The sequence below is a fragment of the Cricetulus griseus genome, chromosome X (genome assembly GCF_003668045.3).
Source record: "Cricetulus griseus strain 17A/GY chromosome X, alternate assembly CriGri-PICRH-1.0, whole genome shotgun sequence".
In the NCBI taxonomy this organism is placed as follows: Eukaryota; Metazoa; Chordata; class Mammalia; order Rodentia; family Cricetidae; genus Cricetulus; species Cricetulus griseus.
Window position 1 is genome coordinate 119319095 of NC_048604.1, and position 24036 is coordinate 119343130.

The 24036-nt window shown below is 34.7% G+C and overlaps 1 protein-coding gene across 8 annotated transcripts in view; it reads right to left on the reverse strand.

The window, feature by feature from the left end:
• The window catches only part of Cask (calcium/calmodulin dependent serine protein kinase), a 328910-nt gene that overhangs the window by 235463 nt on the left and 69411 nt on the right, over positions 1-24036 (reverse strand). For 4 of the 8 annotated variants that reach the window (XM_027433199.2, XM_027433198.2, XM_027433193.2 and 1 more), the window contains exon 2: positions 23769-23881. In XM_027433199.2, coding sequence (XP_027289000.1) covers positions 23769-23881 — 113 coding nt within the window. Of the gene's footprint in view, positions 1-23750; positions 23882-24036 lie in introns of all 8 variants that reach the window. The other 4 variants (XM_027433197.2, XM_027433195.2, XM_027433194.2 and 1 more) reach the window with 1 other exon arrangement.

The following is a 24036-nucleotide window of genomic DNA, read 5'->3' on the forward strand; positions in this document are numbered from 1 at the left end:
CAGGAACCCAGTGTCTCAGGCTGCATTCTGAGATTTAGTCTAAGGCTTGGAGGAAAGCTCATAGAGACAGGATCAACCCTTTCAGTCTGAGGTAGCGCTATTGGCTGGCTGCTTTGCTTTTCTGATCTTCTGCTTGAAGCTTGAATCCCAATATCAGTCTCTGGGTTTTTATTTTTCGTGTTAGACTACTGGAGAGTGGCCAAACCCCTGCCTAAGTGTTCCACTTCAGCCCTTGGAGTAGTGGCTATTTCTTATGCCTGCTATTCCTATATTTATTTTTCAGAGTCTATAATCCTTACTAACCCATACCACAGGAGGAAATAATTCATCATACTAAACTTTTCCTGTTCAAATAATGGCTGTTGGCTTCCATTTTGGGAAGGGACTATGAATGACACCGCTCAGGTACAACCAGATTATTTAAAATGATAAAAGTATTCAGCAATTCCTTGGAATTCTCAAAACTATAGAAATTAAACTGGTTACAAATAGAATCAAAGACAATGGCTTTAGAATTTTTTCCCCTTATTTCAGGATCAAACATTTAAAAATACACTATGAAAGCAACAACAGCAAGTGCACTTCCTTACATGATTTTTTTTTCAGCTAAACCACCTACATCTGTCTATTGTGATCACACCATACCAGTGTGCTCAAATCTAAACACTTTCTTACAAAAGAATTTCACATTGTCTTCCAAGATATTCTACCACTGATGATGTGTCCTTACAGATTTTTGGTTTCTGTAGACCCAAACATTTAGCAAAAACAAGAACTGTTTTACAGTTCAAAAGGCAATTGTTATCTGTTTCCTTATAATATTCCTGAGAACCATGCTAAAAAGCATACAAAAATAATCTGCCTAAAATAATTTTCTTTTGATTGTAAAACCATTAAAATTCAGTTTTAATGAATAGTGCTAGACTGGATTTTAGTGTCTAATTGCAGAACACAATATATACTTATTTTAGTCTTTGATTCAGAGACAAATTATTCACTGTTGTCATATTTATCTTCAATTGAGGACATCTGCATACTGCTTTAAGATGGAATAAGGACCAAGATCAACTATATCCTCACTCAAACAATTAAGGTAATAGTCTGAGTTTAAAAATGTATTTGGTATGACAGAGTAAAGGCAGCCAGAAATTTCTTTCTTTCTCATTCAGAGATGGGATCTATATCCTTTCTTCTTCAACACCAAAAAGTTGTGACTACTCAAACCAATAAAGAAGAGTGGAAGAGAAATTTCCTGTGGATCATTTTCTTATTAACTTAGGATAGCCCTGTCATCACACCACTTGGATTTGTGGTTGAGATTAGTTTTGTTTGTTTGTTTGTTTGTTTGTTTGTTTTTCGAGACAGGGTTTCTCTGTGGTTTTGGAGGCTGTCCTGGAGAGATTAGTTTTAAAATGTCACATTTTTGTGTAAGGGTAGTCTAATAATTGCCAAATTTCATTCAAAATAAGTCTTTACATTAAAATTTATTACTATCATTTTTCTAAATAACAGTACTGTTATTAGTAAATAATAGTAATTTAAATTGTTATTATTTAATCGTCATGTTTGGTGGTAAGTGCCTTTACCCACTGTCTCACTGGCCCTCTACCAGAAATATCTTAATATAAATTCACTTAGCTTTCATTTAGTAGAAATCTTTTACTCATCTTATGCTTATAAGCAATTTTGCTTATTAATTAAGATCAGTATATGATTCAATAACTTTTCAATGTGTATTACCTTATTGAAGATTCCATATTATAGTTATTTGAATATTTGCTTTTTATTTTTGCCATCAATATACTAATTTTGTATTCTATGGTGTAATGATTTAAACTAGAGATTTTAAGAGTAACATCTCACATTAAATTGTTGCAATTCTGGCCTTATAATGCCAGCTATGTAAGTTATTTCCATTTTAAAACTCCATTTTCCTTTCTGCCAGCTGGGCACAACAAACTGGGTTGCTGTGAGAACTAAAGAGATAATGATAAAGCAATCTCTTAGCAAAGTGCTTGGTATTTAGTGTGCAGTATTTCTTCTTACTAATGTCATTGCCTTACATAATTATATATGATATCCAAATTATTCCACACAATCACATTCCTATATCATCTTCACTTGTCAAGTGAAGAAACTGAGTTTGGGGTCTCCTTAAAAAGACATTAATCCTATTCATGGGGTTTTGATCTCTGTGATCTAATCACCTCCCAAAGCCCTACCTTCTAATCCTTGGAGACTGGAATTCAACTATGAATTTAGGGAAAGACACAAGAATTCACATGGTAGTAGACTCAAGCCCTCCACAAGTTAGCTGTCTTTAATGTCTGACTTATGAAGTAAAAAATTAATTTTATTAGTCACTCTGGTGACAGTGAGTTTGAAAAGAAACAGTAATATCCAGGAGGATGTTTGATTTTTTATTTAAAATATTTTGGACACTTTGCTATCAGTATTAGACCATTTTGTCTTTTCATGGCTGGTAGTTTTATTTGGGAATAAAGAAAATAAAATAATCAAACAGAAATTGTAGGAATGAGATTGATGTTTCTAAGATCAAAGTAACTCCAGAACAAATTGAAGATACATTGTCACGACAGAGGACAGGGAAATTACACACTCTTATCCTTACTCTTAATCTATTGCCAGCCCTGTGAAGACAGCATCATTGTCCTCATGAAAACTGAGGTCATGGTGTACAGACAATTTGGAATGTCTGGCATGTCTAACTCCAGCTCTTCCTAGGCTTTTCCCGATTTGATGGATCTGAAAGAAAAACTAAAGCCTTTTTTTTTTTTACCTATAATGGACTTAGAACTTAACAACCTTAAACTTTTCTTGGATTTAATAAGAACTCAACAGGATAGAAATGTCATTTACTTAATCGCCATGAATAAGAGAAGCATTCTCAAATATCATGGGACAAGTTGATCACATTAAAACTAAGTGAACTCAGCATCAGATTCTATACATACATATGTGCACAGACACACATACACACACACACACACACACACACACACACACACACACACACACACACACAAAGAGGTCATGAACTTGAGAAGTGGGGGGACACCAGAGTTGGAACGGGGAGGAGGTAGGGTAGAAATGATGTAAACACAAGTATCATGTATGAAATCTTCTAAAGTATTTTTCAAAACAGTACAAAGTTAGGTAGTAAAGCTTAGCTAAACAACAGAACTGATTAAGCAAGCAATTACAGTGGAGATAGCAAAGATCCTTCGCAGTGCTTTCATTCACATATTGAAAGTGTTCAAAATATGTACACATTATAGAGACAAACTGGCCAAGCTTCTCAGAAAGCCAGCATTGCTTACTAACTTTACACTCAATAATGAGTAATTTGGCAATCATTCCTCAAATAGTAGTGTTAAATCTGCTGGCAGTTATTTCTGAAGTAAATCAGAGAATGGATACAATTTACCACACTAATAGGGAAGAAATTTAGGCAAGCCAAAATAAAGGTTAAAGTGCAGAAAATACAAGGCCAGTTCAAACAGATTAGAAAAATTCTTTCCTAAACATTTCAGAAATGGCATTACATTATAATTTTAAATAGTTTTGTAATCATTTTGAACCAAATGACTTTTCATCATTTTCTAAGTATCCAATGAGGATAACACCAGATTTACGAGTGACCAGAGTAATTTTTTTCTTTAATGTTTACAATTGAGATGACGACCTTTTGTCTGGATTACCAGACCCACAATTATCTATGCTGTATACATATTTGTACTCATCCATGTCATTACTATTCTGCAGAATAGTTACCTAATAAGCTTTTTCCTGGCACAAAATTCAAAGAAAGCTTTTGAGAACAAATAAAACCCATTTATTTAAAATATAAATATCTAACTACCTCATCTTTACCACATGAATGGACAAAATAACGTATTAAAACTGTTCCTGCCTCTTTCCCTTAGAACAATACAACTGTCTTACCTAGGATTTCTATTACTGTGAAGAGACACCATGACTATGGCAACTCCTATAAAGGGAAATATTCAATTGTGGCTTGTTACAGTTCAGTGGTTTAGCTCTTGGTCCCCAGACAGATAGCTGGGAAACCAGCATGGGACTGATCCAGTCCCCATGAATGTGGGTGTGAGTGAGGAGACCTTGGAAATCTATGGGACCCCTTGTAGTGGATCAGTACTTATCCCCAGCATAGGAATGGACTCTGGGAGCCCATCCCACATGGAGGGATACTCCCTGAGGCTAGACACAAGGGGGTTGGCCTAGGCCCTATCCCAAAGAATATGACAGACACTGAAGACCCCCTATGGAAGGCCTCACTCTCCCTGGGGAGCAGAAAGGATATGGGATAGGTAGGGTGTTAGTTGGGGGGGGGCAAAGGAGGGGAGGGAGAGGGACCTGGGATTAACATGTAAAATAATCTTCTTTCTAATTAAAATAAATAAAAAATAAATAAATAAAATGAAAAAAATTATCATGGAGGGACATGGCAGTGTGCTGGCATATATGGTGCTGGAGAACGAGCTGAAAGTTCTATATCTTGATCCATAGGCAACAGGAAGTGAACTGTCTGCTGGGAGTGGCCGGGAGCATAGGCGACCTCAAAGCCCACCCACACAGTTACACACTTCCTCCAACAAAGTCACATCTACTCCAATAAAGCCATAGTTCCTAATAGTGCCACTCCCTATGAGGGACATTTTCTTTCAAACCACTATGCATACCTACTCATTGCATGTAAACTATGTGTGTGGCTTGCTGAATGTTCAGCGAATTCTTTAACAATCAAGAAACAAGAGTACAACCAACAGCTTAGTAGCCCTTCTGTTCCCCAGTAGCCACTGTCTTCTCTCAGAGGTAGCTACTAATTTGAACTCAAATATAAGATTACTTACAGTAGTTTTCTATTTTAAATAAATGTGGCCATATAATGAGCAATCTTATTTTATGTGTATATATGTGTATGCTGAGGGCAGGACATGCCACAGCATGCATGTGAAAGTCAGAGAACTTTCGAGGACCATTCCATCTTGTTGATACAGGGTATCCCTTTGTTTCTGCTGCTGTGCTGCATACTCCAGTCTAGCTGGCACCTGAACTTGTAGGCAAGTACCCTGCCTGAGCATCCTATCCTACATACAGTATATTGGGATTGCAGAAGCATGACATGTGAAACTCAGGTCATCAGGCTTGTGCAGCTGTCACATTTATCTGCTGAGCCATTTCCTCAGCCCAACATGAGTAGTTCTTTATGCCTGGCTTCTTTTTTCCTATCCTTTTCTTTTTTAAATTTTTTCATGTATTTTACATCCTGACCGAAGTTTCCTCTCCCTCCTCTCCTCCCATTCCATCCCCCACCTCAATCCACTCCTTCTCTGTTTCTGTTCAGAAAGGGACAGGTGTCCCATACGTGTCCCATAGGTGTCAACAAAGCATAGAATACCAAGGTGAGGTGGGATTAAGCTCCTCCCCTTGTATTAAGACTGGACGTGTCAACCCAGTATGAGGAATAGGTCCCCCAAACCCCGCTCCAACTGCTAGGAATCGAACAAGCTGGGTAACTGTCACATATGTGTAGAGGACATAGGTGGGTCCCATGCAGGCTTCCTAGCTGTCCGTCCAGAGCCTATGAGCCCAGGTCAGTTGTTTCTGTGGACTCCCTTGTAATAACTTTGACTTCCCCTAGCTTGTACAATCCCTCCTCACTCTCTTTAACAGGACTCCCAGAGCTCCGCCCAATGCTTGGCTGTGGATGCTTGTGGGAGTCTTCTATATTTTTTGCATAACAAAGATTCATCCATTCTCTTTTTATTGCTTCACTATGAATACTCTGTAATATACTGTGATATCCTTTTTGGAACATGGGTGTTTCTAATTTAGAATATCATGAAGAATTATACTAAAACCACACTTGTACACTTTCATTTTTTGGTAGATATATGTTGAGATATTTCTATTGTGTGTACACCCATGGAGTGGAAATGCTAATCACAAGGTCATTAGGTATGTATGTCAGCTTTGGTAGATCCTTCCAGTTTACAAATTTATGCTTTAAATTAGAAGAGTTTTGGTTGGTTTACATCCTCACTGAAACTGGCATTGTTGTTTTCACTGTTAGCTGTTCTGTTAGTAATACAGTGCTACCAATTTGTGGTTTAACATGGCTTTTTCTGATGACTAAGTTGTGAACCAGTTGCTGACCATGTGAGTAATTTTTTTTTTAATCTTGAAATATTATAAGTCTTTTGCTCATTCTTGATCTGCCTCTGGAATCTTTGCAGGCTTTACTTTGAGGACACCTAGACTGGACTTCTTATAGTATGAGAAAGAATCACCAGCTACTACCATAACTGAATATATGATCTAATAATAGACAGCTACAGAACAAGCTTGCAAAACTAAGTGGTTTGGATAAACTAGAGAGTTGGCCAGGGTAAAGGGGGTAAGCAGTATTAGAATCATGTATTATAAATTTTATAGTTCAACTTTGGAGGACTGACCATGGTATGTAACATTACCATTTAAACTTTTCCAGGCGCAACAACCTTCACCAACAAGTAGAAATCTTCATGCACTATTAATACCACATCATTGCTTTACTCTAGTATCCCTAGAACATCAATCCATTAAAAAAATTTTATGGTATTTCTTTATTCACTGAATATTCATCAAGTGTCTATTTTGTGGCAGTCACAATTCTAGATGGTAAGAATAAATTAAGCTGGAAAAATCGAGAAAAATATCCTCAACTTTACTTCACCTATATACATTTCTGTTTTGAGGTGTGGGCTATGTGCAGCCAAGAGAATCTGAGCACTGTGATAGAAAGTGGGGGAGGACAACCTGAAATGTGACTAAAATATAGTCTTGGGGTCCAAAACACAGATCAACTTAGATTCACCTGGTTCTATCACTTCCCACAACTGCAAAATGTATTTTTTCAGAAGATAAAATATGACAACACATTGATAAGCAGCACTTACCAACATGCCTTGAGTTTCAAATAGCAAATGACGAGTAGCACATGACAGCTCTTTAAAAAGTAGAACATGATTATCATTTGGGAATGGATACAATATTTACTATAAACAGAAGCTTTTGTGCTTCTGTTTATGGACACAATTCTTTTTGATACTTGTTATTAAAATGTTTTCATTATATACTCAATTTTTCACCATACTAAAAGCATTGAGTTCATGTGAAACTGTCAACTTAAAAAGACTGTCTTAATCCCCTTCTAGGCTTAACAAGTTCCTACATAAGGATTAAGCATTCTAGATGCAATGCTACAAACTGGCCAAGAGGGAATTGGGCAATAGAGAAGTGAGACAGGAGGTAAAAAGTTGATACAATAAAAAAAAAAAAAAACAAAGAATCCACTTTAGGAAAATTGTAAATGTTCCTTAAAATTGGGCATTTCTCTTTAGGGTCCCTTGAAAGCTATGCATATTTAAGTATCACAAAATATAATCACTCTTATGTGCTACGGGTGTATGAGCCAGGTCAATTCCCATACTGTCCAACAAGGAAGCCACTTCCTGGTAGAATATGACGATGTTTAACTTAAATTTGAATTCTACTGTCATCTTTATATGTATAACGGCTGAGGAAACTTGTTCATAAAAAACAAGATGCTATCATATAGCCTAGCAATGCTAGTAGTGGGAATGGAACCTAGAGTGTTACAGATACTACTACAATTCTACTCTTGAACGTACACTCACAAGATTGTGAACATATATATCCATGAAAACTAATACAATTGAGTTTTTCATTATTCGTAGTAATTATGTTTTCTTTTTTTAATAGTAACACTTTTTTAAAAGAATTTATTTATTTACTTATTATGTATACAATATTCTGCTTCCATGTATATCTGTACACCAGAAGAGGGCACCAGATCTCATAACAGATGGTTGTGAGCCACCATGTGGTTGCTGGGAATTGAACTCAGGACCTCTGGAAGAGCAGTCAGTGCTCCTAACCTCTGAGCCATCTCTCCAGCCCAGTACTTATATTTTCTAAGTCATCCCATACATGGAATAAACACTGAACCATTGCTCTTCAGAAGAAATAGAGGGTTAGGTTCCTGTGAATTTCTGGTCACACATTTTTGGTCAACTGATTTTTCCACATCCTCTATAGATGTTTGTGTAAAGATACATTTTTTGTCATATATTGTTCATCTGCTAACTGAACTCATGACCAACAGCTCTGTAACTCATATCTGAAGGATGCATTTCCTCTGTTTAAGCACATAATAGCATTCCTACATTTAAGGAATGTTAGGCAACACTTTGGCACTATACTTAGTGGCTACTTTAAAGAAGCCAAATCAACAGTAAAAAGTACAAAAATTTGAAGTGTGGAACTAAACAGACCTTGAAAAGGACACTCATTTATAGAATGATAGCCAAAACAAAGAGCTGCACTGTTTAACCTCAACTAGGAACCCAAGTGTTGAGCAATTCAAAAATTTCACTGCTTTACAGGTTTGTGGGTGACCACAAAAGTGCCACTGAGTATTAGTTTGAGAGGTACAAAGAAATATTGCTGAATAGATGAATGCATAATGTATAAAAACCATGAATGAAGACTGATAGTATATTAATAGCAGAATTACACCTTACAGCTAATAAAGTGGTCCAATACCCACCTTCAATTAATGAATGGATATATACCATATATACCAAAAAAAAAAGCCACCAGAGCACTGATCCAATCTACAATGTGTAAATGCAAGTTTTGAAATATGTTAAAAGTGAAAGGTCTTCTATGGTATGACTCCGTTAATGTCCAAAATGTATAAATCCATTAGAGACAAAGTAGATTCAAGGTTGCCAGGTGGTGGCAGGGGGTGGGGTGGGGGAGGATCGTGGGTCTACAAAAGGCAAAAAGTTCCTTTGGGGAGTTGATGAAATATTCTAGAAGTAAGAGTTGCACCAGTGAAAACTACTCAAATATACAGGCTAAAGGACTGAATTTTAAGGTGTATAAATTACATCTGAATAAGACATTTTAATATTTCATTTTTGATTAACCTGCATTAAGTTCTACTTATTAATGAGGCTAAGTCTGGTATTTCAACACATGAAAATACCATATACTAATCAAATCCAGCCTGCTTTTATCTCCCTGCTTCTAACTACCTGAACACCTGTAGCTCATCCTTCCCTGACTCCAGTAATACTATTTTGTTTTCAGTTCGACTTCTTTGTTTTAAAGATGGGACATACAGTATTTGTGTTTCTCTGGCTGACTTATTTCATTAAACAAAATGTCCTCCAATTCCAACCAGTTTGCTACAAATGATGGGTTCTGATTCTTCTTTGTAATTGAACAATATGCCCATGCATGCCTGCTCATAAGTGAGTATGCATGTACCACAATGCATGCATGCAACTGGCAGGGTGCATTCTTCTCCTCCATCATATGTGTTCACAGTATTGAACTCGGGTATTCAGGCAAGAACCTTTACCTGTTGAACCAGGTATGGCCTTTATATGGCCTTTAGCCAGCTTTTAAAATTGGGTTTATTTGGGGTATGTATTAAAGGTCACATATATAATTGGGTATTAATCCTTTGCCAGATATACAGTTGGCAAATATTTCTTCTGTTCTATATGTTGTTTCTTCTCTATTGATTCAACTTTATTATTGTTTTTGAAATAAGTAGATGCAAATGGCTGGTTCTTTGTAAGAGAAATTTCTTTTTCATTTATATAGCATGAGTTCCACAATGACTTAATAAATAATTAGTTTTAGTGATTACCAGGTAGCAAGTTGATAGTGTTCCATGAATTTTACCGGAAGTAAACAGAATCAATCTAACTAATTCCCTTTTTCAACCCTGATGCCAGTTTTCAACATTTCCCTTTATCTGCCATTCTAGAGACTTTTATAGATATTGCAACACACTACAATATTTTAGTCGGGAGAGAAGAAGACTCATTGTAATGTGAGACAATAAAATATTATGGAAGGTAAATATGAGAGAAAAAACTGTATATCCATCATGAGCATTTTCTTAAGCATATCAATTTTAGAAACAATAAGAGAGATGAATTCAGAAAGTTGTTCCTTTGCAACACCTATGTCTGGTGCTGTGTGGAAGTCTTTGTAAACACTTAGGAACACTTGTAACCCCCAGTCTGAAGACTGCCTGTTACAGAGTGAAAATTCAAGTATCAATTCTCTAAATTCTTTTTTGCCATCAAATTGAATTCTTAATTCTACTGAACAGTAATGCATGTTAACACTTAAAATTTTTAACTCCCATACTATCCCCAAGTGTTTCAAATTTCAACCAGACAGACTGCTTCAGTTTCTTTGAATGCCCATCATATTGCTGATGGGCATATTGTTGGGCATATTGTTAAGGGGTACCCAGCATTTGAAATCATGTCTGGGTTGTTTTCAAACCCCAAGTAGTTGCTGAATTATACTATTTGGAGATTCATGACAAGATCAATTCTGTACTTGTTTGGTACTGACACATCTGCCCCCCATATACTTCCAATCTGTGCTTGGATGAATCTAGTAATCTGGAGCCCATGAATAATTAGGTTAGACTGTAGATAAAAAAAAATTCCTGACAATAAAGTCTAGTCCTTGCCAAAGAAAAGCAGGACCAACAATATATTCTTGTATAAACTAGGAATATGAAAACAATGGAGTGAATATTAGTAACCTTTCAAAGTCTTTACTGTTGAACACTTGTTAATTTTACTTAAACCCCTTAATCTTGAAAAATAGCATAAGTTAATAAATTTACCAACTTTGATGTTTTAGAAAACAGCTTACAGTGAAGAGACCTTTCCTTTATGACTCATCTGAGATTCATGGTGCTCCTTCACTTCCCTGAACTACTATTCTTTACCTTAGAATTCATGAGCTCAACTGCTTAATCAATAAAAACAATATAAAAATCTGTTTTGTCTAATCTTTGAGAAGTAAATAAATGTTCAATGAACACACAGTTCTCTGCTATAAAACATATCACACTCCCTGTGTTTGGCATCCTGAAGATTTTGTACATATTTCAGTGGACCATAATAAGATTGCAAGTGGGACTAATACAAACTCTTACCCATACTAAATTGCAAAAGCCTCTTTCTCTTTTGTGCAATAATCCTTTTGAATAGATGCTCTCCTTACTAAGTTAGAATTTGCTTTTTTAAAAATATACACTCAATTACATAATTCAAACCTCTGTAGAATAACCACCTTAATAACAAAAGATGATTTCTTAGGTTTTTTGAAATGCCTATTCATCTATCCATAATAACAGCAACTCAAACATATAAGAATTACCCCTAAGCTACTTTGGACTTAAATATTATAATCATCAACTACACTATAAAATTCTTACATTTATTTTATAGAATTTTTTCCATCTACACCTAGCAGGATTTATGCATCCACCAACCTACCAAAATACCTATCGTTGTCTATCTTCATGGCTTCCAAGGAATTCCCTAAATCATATAATGTAAAGGATAATGAAATAAAGATTTGAAAGAAAGGTAGCTATTTATATAAAAGAGGGAAGTGGAAAAATTTTTAAAATCCACATATGGTGGAGGTGAGACAACCTTAAGATACTATTTTATGCATTTCAGAATAAATATTGAGAAGAGGCTCTCATTTTACAGTTTTTCATACTGTTATATTTCCTGAATGTGACATGAAGATGAATTGAGTATATAAACAAAAGGGCTTTGAGAGGCCTAATATATAAACATGTAAACATGACAGCCTCTTTATCAAAACATCTAGTATATGAGATGGAAAGTCCAGATTAAGAGACATTCATAATCCTGATATCAGAAATTACAGTCAACATATTAAATAATCACATCTAGAATTACACCTAGGGAGTTGGAGTAATTTTAGTTAACAAACAGCTGTATACTTGTAGGAGCAGGTAATCTGGACAAAACTGTCTCCACATTCTTTTTTTTTCTGTGATATATCTTATTTTGTCTAAACATTTGTGCATGTGTGAGTACAGAATCACAGTATGATACTAGAGATCACTAATTAGTTATTGTTCATTTTTAAACTTGACAGATTGGTTTATTCTTCTTTTAATTTTTTAATTTAAATTAGAAACAAGCATCTTCTACATGTCAATCTCAGCCCCCTCTCCCTCCCCTCCTCTTTCCTCCCCTGCCCCCGACTGACACCCAATCCCAACCCCTTTCTGCTCCCCAGGGAGGGTGAGGCCCTCCATGGGGGATCTTCAAAGTCTGCCATATCTCTTGAAGCAGGGCCTAGACCCTCCCTGTCTCCACATTCTTAAAGGGTTTAAAAAAAAGTATGTGAGAAATCAGAGCTCTCTTTTCCCCCATGGATGATCTCAAGAATAGTCACTGTAAATTGCTCCACTTCAGAGACACATTAGCACTTTCTGACAGAACTAGTTGCAGGATATGATTAGCAAGACAATCAGAAACTTCACATTTGGAAGATGTGCATCTTATTTTAAATGTAGCTATCCAGAAATAATTGCCACGGCACCACAAGTGATCATTAAAAAATGGATGCATCTGTTTCAAAGTTGACTTTTTAGCTCAACAGGGTTCAATACAGACAGACAGGTAGGCAGAAAGGCAGACAGAAACACACACATATACACAATCTCTCTCTCTCTCTCTCTCTCTCTCTCTCTCTCTCTCTCACTCACTCACTCAAAATAGCCAAAGATGTACTATCAATGCAATTTGATTTTAAAAAAGCAAATTCTATCACCTAAGATGCATATAAATTCCTTTTGCTTTTAATATATGCTTCAACAGTATAGGAAAAAAATAATGGAAAATCTTTTAGAATATACTACTCAATTACCCATGCAGTATCAAAGTGGGAACTATGATCAGAAATGGTGAAAATAGTTCTGTAGAAAATTATACCACTAGCTAGAAGCTGGTCTCCAACCAGTTTTGTTCCAATATTTCATTCAATGCAAAATCCTTTGTTTTTACCACAGAACTATTGAAAATAAAGTGATTAAATTATTAGTCAAGCTAATTATTTTATGATTCTCAGGAATCCATGTTTGTTTATAATATCAATGCTAAAGATGATTATGTGATAACTCCACATAAAATGAATTTATGCTTCACACGCACAGGATAATTCAATAATGCTTGAAGGAATGGGTGTTTTCATTTTAAATACTAATCCACTAATTACAATTTGATTCATTAAATCTGTGACCAGGACTTCATAACGCATGATGAAACTGATGAGGAACTGTACTCTATAGTATTTTACATGACAAAATTAAAGTATAAACCTTAATATATTGGTATTTGCTGTGTTACTTCTATATATACCATAGCAGAAGAAAGGATGACACTAAGAAATATCACTGCAAAGAAAAGGTTCTCATATGCTTTCTGCATGTAGAACGAGGGGATATAGATTAATTCGCTAAACCAGTAATTATCCTACAAAATGAATGTAAATTCATTATGTAAATTAGAATTATTGAATATTCATGTTTCCTAGGAAAAGCAAGTAACAGCGTTTGATGATGTTCTCAGTTACATCAATCACAATTTGCCTGTATGTACCAATTTGAGCTATTAGAAACCCAAACCTTTAGTTAAAATGCATTTTCCTATACTCTTGAATATTTGACAGATAATTATTACTCTTGTAGAAGATTGTACAAACCACAAAGAAACTTTTAAAGAACATCTTTTATTCTAGAATAATTATACATTAACAGAAATGTGCAAAAGTAATACAAAGAGGCTTTGTATATCATTAACCTAGTCCTTCCTTACCTTGGTAACATCTTACACAATCTCAGTACAATATCAAATGCAGGAAATTGACATTGATACAAACAATAGACCTCAATTTGGTTTCATAGGTTTACATGTATTAATACATTATATGTAAAATTATCCAATATTATCATTATGTGCAAATTCTTGTCACCAACAAAATGGGAATCAGTTGTGTTCCACAAAGAAGATATTCCACAATGAGCCTAATTTTATTCCTTTAAAATCACATTGATCATATTTCATGATTTTTTACCCTAACATTGCAGTTCTGCATACCAGACAACTATCAGTTTGTCCTGCAGTTCTAAACTTTTATCACTTTGAAACTTGCATAAAGGAGTCTATATAGTAAATGATACTTACAGGTAGTTTTTAAAATGAAGCACAAGTTTTTGAGATCCATTAAACTGTTCAATGCATTACTATTTTTCTTTTTATCGTGCAGTAGTATTCCACATCACAGATGGACCACAATTTAGTTAACTATTAACCCCTTATAAGGTATTTCAGTACTTTACAAATTTTATGCAGTATGAATAGAAGTACAATAAAAACTTGATTATGATCTTGCCATGAACGTAATTTTAATTTCTCTGGGATGTATGTTTTCTTTGAATATAATGGCTGGGTTGTGTGGAAAGGGTTTGCTTAGAATTTTTAACTTCTTATTTTCCAGGGTTAGAATACCAGTTTATAGTCCCAGTAGTGATATATGAAAAAAGCCATTTTCTCTGCATTGTTGCCAGAAAAAGGTATCATTACTTTTACTTCAAACTTTCCTGTAAGTACGTAGTGGATGTCATTTTTGCTTTGATTCCCCTACTGAAAAATGATATTGAACATACTACTGTGTAGTTTTTGTACTTTTTCTTAACGTGTAACTGAATTATTTTCTTACTGGCTTTTTAATGTATGAATTGTGCACTTACTATCCTATCTAACAATTCTTCATCTAATGTACAAACACAATGATTTTCTGGTATAATATATAAGTGATATTGCTTTAAAATTTACATGTAAATCTGTGAGCCATTTTGAATAAATCTTATACATGTTTAGATTGAAGTCCACTTTGGCCTATGGATGTCCAATTACTCTACTGCCATTTGCTTAAATATATTATGCTTTCTTCACTGAACGGGTTTAAATCTGTCAAAATTCAGTTGTGAGCTGCTGAGGTGGCTCGACAGGTTCTTGCTACCAAGCCTAATGACTTGAGTTTTCTCTCCAGAATTCATGTGGTAGAGTGAGTGCTTCTATCTGGTCATTGTCTGATTCGAACGAACAAAAATTAGAGCAATATTTCCTATAACACACACAACTCTACTAGACATAGCTACAGTAGACTTCCTGAGGAACAGAAATATTTTGTATCATTTCAAATACATTTTTTACTAATACAGAATTACATCACTCTGCCCCTTCCCTTTCTTCCCTCCATCCTGTCCTATGTCACCATCCAGCCTCTACCATCCTCCCTCACTCTCAAAATCATAGCCTCTTTGTTCTTTATAATTGGCCTCCATTTATTTAGAGATTGTTTCTTTAGAGTTGTGTAACTGTTTACAATGTAACAGGTTTATATGTGCTTTGTGTGGTTTATATTTAAGAGTTTGGTTTTGTGTTAGCTAATTCTAAATGGTTTTGAATTTTTAACTATGATTTCTGGGATACAGTATATAATTGTTTAGTATATTTGTTTCATCAATTTCACTAGTTTTAGGTCTTTTTTCCCTAGAGATTTTGTACACAGACTCATGTTATCTGCAACTAAAACTTTATTTCTTCCTTTCCTCTCTATATGTGTATATTAACTTTTCCTAAACTTGTTATGATTGTTTCCAGCAATATGTTAAATAGGAATGCAGCGTGTAGATAACTTGCCTGATTCCCATTCTGATCTCTAACTAGAGTCATTGCTTTGCATGAGAATGGGCCTCTTGTTTCAGCTCTACTTATTGAAAAGAATGCCTTTCTTCCACTGGATGGATTCCTCAGTGTTGTCAAAGATCAATAAGCTATCTCTGTGTGGCTCTATTTCTGAACTCTAGTCTACATATATATTCTTTCACTAATATCCACAGTCATAATGACTGTAGCTCTTAAGTAAGCTCTGGAGTTGAGCATTGGTCTGTTTTTTTTTCTAGAATGATATGGTAGCTATTCTATATATTTTACCTTTTTATATAACTTTAGAATCAATTTGTCAATATCCAAAAAGTAGTTAGCTGGAATCTGTAATCACAATTTAGAATGCAATGAATCTATAGATTAACTTGGGAAGAACTGACCTTTAAAATACCGTTTTCCTATCCACAAATACAAAAAAGACCCTCCCCATTTATTTCAATCTTTAAAAAAAGTCATAAGCTTCAAGATTTCTTTATGTAACTCTTGTTAAGTATATACATAGACATTTCAATTTATGTTAATATAATGGTTTTCTATTTTAAATTTCAATAGCTGATTGCTAGTATATATCAAAGCAATAGACTTCTGTATATTGACTCTATCACCTTGCTTCTGTATATTGACTCTATCACCTCTCTCTCCAATCTGTTCTTGTCTCTCTCTCTCTCTCTCTCTCTCCTCCCTGACTCTTCTCTCTTCATGTGTATGTGAGCATATGATGTAAAGTTCAGTGGCCAACCTTGAGTGTTGCACCTCAGGCATTATCTACCTTGCTTTTTGAGACAGGGTCTCCCACCTGGCTGATGTTCACCAGCTACACTAGCTGGCCAGAGCACCCTGAGATGTTTCTGCTACATCCTGTACTAAGTACAAGGATTACAAGCAGAAGCCACCATGCTGACATTTTAACATGAGTTATGAGGACTGAATTTAAATCCACTGACTGAGCTATCTCTTCAGCCCCGAAATAAATTATCGCTCAAATACAAAGTTCTGTTTTATGTAGAGGTATTTTAAATTCTTTTGGTTATGGTTTGAATGAAAAATCTTTTCCTACCATTTCAACTTGAATGCCTTTTGAATCTAAAATGTGACTTAGGCCAGAAAAATGGCTCAACAGGTAAGGGTGTGTGCTGCCAAGCATTATGGCCTGAGTTTAATCACTGGGACCCATATGGTGGATGGAGAGAACCAACTCTTATAAGGTGTCCTCTAATTACTAAATACATGTTGTTGTGGAGTGTGTACATGCACATGTATGCATATACACAAATTAGATACATTGAATAAAAATAAAATAAAATGTACCTCTTGTAGATAATATATTACAGGACATGTTCTTCAATTCTTCATTCATTGTGCCAATCGCTGCCTTGAAATTAGTTTGAATTCATTTATATTTAATACTATTACCAATAAGGTAGGATTTATATTAGGAACTTTTCTTGTCCATAATTTTTGACAGTTTGATTATGATATATATTTTTGGTTTATCTATGTAGAGATTACTAAACTTCTGTGCCATTATGTCCTCAGGGATTTCTTCAAACATTCTATTTCCACTTCTCCTACAATCTCAGCACTCTTAGTATAATTATTTTGGTATGCCTGATGGTTTTCTGGGGGAAGGGTCTCTATTTTGCTTTTGTTCCTCAACTATATAATGTTAATGAGCCTATCTTCAAGTCTTCTGATTATAATTCTTCTGTCTATTTTTTTCATTTGGATGATTTGCTTTTCAACTTCAAAATTTCTACTATTTACCTTTTCTTTTTGCTTGTGTAGTTTCTATCTCATTGCTTATATTTTCTATTTGTCAGGATATTGCTTTTATGCCTTCTTTTACTCATTTTATACTGGTTTCTTCTATTTTTCTGAGCATATTAAAACAGCTAATTAAAATATCTGCATTTGATCATAGATAATTCCTGTTGCTTGCTCCTTTCAACTGCTTGTGCATGAATTGTATTTTTGTTGTTGTAGCTTCATTCAATGAAAACCTCCTAATTGGCTAGTTTTTTTATAATTGGATTTTTTTTACCATAATATCACCTGTAAAATCAGAATATTCTATCAAAGATTTATTATTGTTCTTTAATATTTAGTAATTATTCTTTGGTTTGTTTTTTTTCCAGACAGTGTTTCTCTGTGTAACAGCCCTAGCTGTCCTGGAACTCCCTCTGTAGACCAGGATTGGTCTTGAGCTAACAGAGATCCACATGCCTCTGCCTCCCGAGTGCTGGAATTAAAGCATGCACCACCATCACCCAGCTAGTTCTTATGTGTGGCCAGTGAATCCTGATTGGTTTGCTTACGCTTTTCTTAAGGGCTTTGTAGACAGCTTTTTATCAGTTTTGTCTCTCCAGCAAGTTCTTACTTCTTATAGAATCCTGGGAAGAGATTCTTACAACTTTCTAAGCTTCCTAAGCCTTATGAGTTTCACTAGTCTTCTCTTTCCTCTAGGAGAGAATGTTTGAACTTTTAGGAAATGCCTACACAAAAAGATCATCTTTCACTAACCAATCTTTATTCAAACTGTGGTTATGGACAGGGAGTATAGCTCACTGGTACATCATATACTTAGCATGATCAAGGCTCTGGTTTCAAACCCAGGCTTCAAAATAAGTAAATAAAATTAAAAGTAACTCAGAACTTATTCAGTTTCTAATTCTATCTGTTTTATATCTTTTAATATCCTTATTTGCCTGAATTAACTCTGATACTATTTTTAAAACAAAATCTAATTAGTGGCTCAGCAGAATAAGAGACAAAGAGTGTATTAATTAAAAGTTCAGAGGTAAGCTGGGCGTTGGTGGCTCACGCCTTTAATCCCAGCACTTGGGAGGCAGAGGCAGGAGGATCTCTGTGAGTTCGATGCCAGCCTGGTCTCCAGAATGAGTTCCAGGATAGGTTCCAAAGCTACACATAGAAACACTGTCTCAAAAAACCAAAAAAAAAAGTTTAATGGTAATAATCTAGTAAATTCACTAATGCATGTATGATGTATTTTTGTACACATGTGGATGAAATTATCTTCCAATCAGGGGCTGGTCAGATGGCTCAGTGGTTAAGAGTACTTCCTGATTTTCTACAGGATCCAAGTTTGGTTCCCAGCAACCATATCAGGTGGCTTCCAACTATCTGTAACTCCAGCCCCAGTGGGCCTGACACCTTCTGGCTTCCATAGAAACCTATACATATTCACACAGACATGTACATATAAAAAGTAAAATCTCAGAATTTTAATTACATTTATTTGTTCATTCTGTGTGCTTGTGTGTATGTGGAGGTCAGAACATGACTTTCAGGAGTCAAGTCCTTCCTACCATGTTGGTTCCTGGGATCAAACTAAAGTTGTCATGCTTAGAGGCAAGTGACTTTACTTGCTCAGCTATCTCACTGACCCCATGTCAGGAATATCTTAACATAAATTCAATTTGCTTTCACTTAGTAGAAACCTTTTACTCATCTCACAAGCAATTTTACATCTTTATACATATGACGGAAGAAATTATAAACCATTTAGGAGTGATATGCCTCAGAATCTTCTAAACTTAAAATGAACATATACATAAAAACCTGTTTTTATTTTCAAGGGACTATTGGATTTTATGTAATATGAAAACCTTATTGAGCAAAAAATTAGAATATTGATGGCAAAAAATAAAGAATAAATATTCAAATGATAATATGGACTCTTCAGTAAGACAATACAAATTTAAAATTTATTGAACTATGTAGTTAGTTATCTTTGATTAATAAATATTTTGTTTCAAAATTAAATTTGTATGTTACTTATTCGTGTAACATAGGTTGACCTCAAACTTACTAAGTTGCAAGGATGAACTTCAACTTCCAATCTTCAAGTCTCCACCTAATTTTTGGATTTTAATCCTGTTCAACCATATCTCACTCATAATATATTTTAAAAACAGATATTGTGACAGGAAAAAAATGGGCAATGAGAAGGGTCAAATAAACCACAAGCCAAAGGGAAGAACGATATGTGTAAGGTAAGAATAAGGGATAGAGTTTTAAAATTATTTGCTGCTTAAGAAATTGTCTTAAATGGCTGGAAATCAAAGATATTTCTAGTTAGTCTTACTTGAATTTATGGGTTCTGCTTTACCATGCTAAATGTCATTTCAAAAATTGTTTCTTCTTAATATAGTATGTCTTATATGCTTTGCCATGGAACAGGTTATTTTTGGATCCTAAAAATTTATAAATGGAATAGAAGACAAAGAAGCAGACATTTTGCTTATAGTAACTAGAAAAGGAATAAAATTAGTTGGGAAGAAAGGTCATAAATGGGTCAATATTCAGAGTATTTTATATAATAATTTACTATTTCTTTCATACACACACATACACACACACACACACACACACACACACACACACACATATATATATATATATATATATATATATATAATAAAATGTGACAAAGTCAAAATGAAGTAAACTAGTGTGAATAAGAGCAATAGAGGGTATGGGCATTCCATTACAAAAAAATGAGACTGCACTAAATGATGGGGAATGTACTGTATATGTTTATCTTATTGATTGTTAAATGAAATATTGTTTGGCCAATGAGACAGCAAGTAGACGGGACTAGGAGTCAAAGAGGATTCTGGGAAATGTAGTAGAGAAGTGATGATCCAGGCAGGAAGTGACATAGCAAGGAGACTCATATTTAAGCGAAGGAGAAACAGGAAGGGCCCTCTTTTCTCCTCCACTCCTGCTCCAGTGGCACGATGTGATCCACCAGCCAGGAGGGACACCAACAAGGCGTCTGATAAGATAAGTCTCATAAAAAATATAGATTTATGTTAATTAAGACTGAACTAACAGATGAGGAATCCTAGTCATTGGCCAAGCAGAATTGAACCTAATACAAGTTTCTGTGTATTCATTTGGGCCTAACTCTGGCAGGTGGCTGGCGTAAAGCACACATATGGCGGTGGGGCTCAGGCAGCTTATGGTGGAAAAATTTATTGTAACAACTAAATGTGAAATTTGGTTCTGTTTCTTGGTTAACTTATAGTAAGTCACTGTGCTGATAAAGACAGGAAAAACTAAAGGATCTTACCATGAATATGCCAATAGCGTAGTTTCACTAGAATACCACTGAATTCTGACCTAAACCAGATAAAGCCATGGGTAATATGAAGATTTCAAATGGGTATCATTTAAAGTAGGTAGGTAGATAACATTGATATAAAAATAATACAAGATTCCAATTGGTTCAAAGAGATATAGAGTATAAAGGATCAATTGAATTGCTTTGTTTTGCTTTCAGGACAGAACTTGACATTTTTTTAATCACCAAAACAATGAAAGTGTGAACTACAACATATATCTATATCTATATCTATATCTATATCTATATCTATATCTATATCTCATATTAAGTAGAGACAGAATTCAAACCAGGGATATAAATAAACTGTATATACTACTGCCTTCCTTTTTAAAATTTGGTGTATAATTTAGACACTCTGACAAAGTGGAGATTTGGGGGCTTTTTTTTTTGAGAAAGGGTCTCAGTATATAGTCTTGGCTGGCCTGGAACTCTTTAGACCAGGATGTCCTTGAACTCATAGAGATCCATCTGTCTCTGCCTCTACCTCCTAAATTCTAGAATTAAAGATATAAATAGCCATGCTCTGCTCTAAGTGGTAATAGAGATTTACTCTCACTCATGTTCTGGGTTTAGAGTTTCAGAGATCTGGCTAAAGAAATCTGTTAATAATCCACTCTAGACAAATGAGTTGTCTCCTTTAAAAATATTGTTACCCTGGAAAGACACACAATTAGGTATAGTGATAAGAAAAATCAAATCTTTGATACTAAAAATTTGGGGCTAAGAAATAAGCTAGAGTATTCATTTTTCAATTATTTGTAATGTTATATAAGAATATCTCACTTATGTTACTGTGATTTAATAATTGATTTAGTATTTGTAATTTTAAATTAGAACCTTACTAAGTTTATAAACAATATCAGAGCTTTTTTTAGTATTTCAAAACATCTACTTGTTTAATAATCAGGTTTGGACAAAATTATCTCAGTACTCAGAAAGGTTTCCCTTAATAGACTACTGACAAATGAAAGTTAAGAGAAATAGTACTTGCCTATTGTGCCTAAGGCCCTGGGTTTGAGACCCAGCACTACAAAGAAAACAACACAACCAAACATAAAATAGTTCAAAGGAAAAAACTAACTGTAAAGTCCACTGACAGGCAAACTTTACACTTTGCTAAGCATATAAAATAACCTATATTTAAAAGTAGCTAATGGCCAGTTCTGACAATGAAATCATCAACTATGAAACATCTAAATTTTATTGTAAGATTTTCCCTCCCGCAGTATGGTCATGTTTATTTAATCTAACTGGATGCATACCCTTTAACCTGAAAACAAATCAGTAAGGGATTCTTTCTTAGTAGTAACTTAAAGAAAACAGTTTGTTAAAAGATTTATTTATTTATATTTTATTTGTATGGGGGTTTTGTCTGTTTACATATCTGTGTATTAAGCGAATGGCTGGTGTTGACAGGAGACAGAAAAAGGCATTGGATCCCCTAGAACTAGAGTTACAGATGGTTTGTGAGCCCTCAGTTGCTGGGATCAAACCTAAGTCCTCTGGAAGAGCAGCCTGTGCTCTTAATCACTGAGCCATTTCTCTAGCCTCTTAGTAGTAATTTTTAAGAATCTTCTAAAACATTATATTGATAATAATAACTTAAAGAGTGTTGGGGAATATTATTTTAAGGTGTGTGACTTTTGTTTTATGTTGCATTTGTTTAACTCTTTGAATCTGTGTTACTGTGCCTGTCTAAAACACCTGGTGGCCCTAATAAAGAGCTTAAAAGCCAATATTGAGGCAGGAGCAAGGATAGGCTGGGCTGGCAGGCAGAAAGTATAAATAGAAAGAAAAAATGAGGAAGGTGAGGGCGACTTCTGGGGCTAGCTACCCAGCAATCCACGGAGTAAGAGTTTAGATTTACGGAAGTAAAAGAACAGGAAAAACCCAGAGGCAAAAGGTAGTCGGGATAATTTAAGATAAGAAAAGCTACCTAGAAACAAGCCAATCGAAGGCCCGACATTCCTAAGAATAAGCCTCCATGTGTGATTAATTTGGGAGCTGGATGGCAGGCACCCCCAAAAGAGAAAAAAACTTTTTCTTTTTATAAAAGAGTCACAAAATATTTAAAAGTAATCAACCTGAATAAAAATCTATAGGAATAGATTAAGTTGGAGCTCACAGTGTGTGAGATTCTAATTTCCAAAACAAGTTAATTGGATAAAACACAAATGGGATACTTCACCTTGAATTTTCTAATCTAATCTCTCAATTGCATTGCTTTAAGATTAAAAAGCAAGACTAAAAAGAAGGCTGTGGAAGTCTAAAGTTAGTAGATAGGCTAATTAGAAAAGTCAATATAATAATCAGCTTTGTTACCCTTAGTGTGACTTATGGCATCTATTTTTAAAAATAAGTAACTTTAAATGCACATTTATATATAACAATATCTTAAAACATAATTCTAAGCCCTACAAATTCCAATACTACTGACTTTTCAACTTTCACAAATTCTATGTGATTAAGCCAAATGTGAATCAAATATAAATCCTCTAGTTATACTAGATAGTAATCCTAAAGGTGGTAAATTATATTTAGAAGAACCTTGGATGCTTTTATATCTTCAATTATCATCTTTGCAATCACTGCCTTTTCTATCCTATATCTCACACAACATGACTCAAATTAAACCCTAAAAAATATGATCATATTTCATTCTCTTTCTAGTAAACAAAAAAACAAGCTCATAAAGATCCCAGATGACTAAAACCCTTCCATATTTCAAAAGCTATCTTTTAGATTTCTGAGCAACTGTTTCAACTGGAGTTCAGACTGTCTCCACCCACTTCCCCACTATATCACACCCCGATTCCCCACCCCCAGATGAGGATAGGTTGATAAATGGATTTGGGAGATGGAATAAAGCCAGACATCAAATAACTTACTTGAAATCCATCTCTTACCTTCTGTACTTAACCCTGGACTTGATGTGAACTTGGCTACATCAACAATTTTTACAGCAAATTGCTGCCCAGTTTCTCTGTTGATACATCGCCGTACAACACTGAAGGGACCCCTAGAAAACAAAAAGTCAATTGTAATTCATTTTAAGTTCCTCTTTTTGACCAATATCTTACTGTGTTTCCTTATTTACCACAGCCAAGCTATATAACCAGTGACCTATCATATTTTAATCATCATATAGAACTTCACAATAAAATTTAACTGATT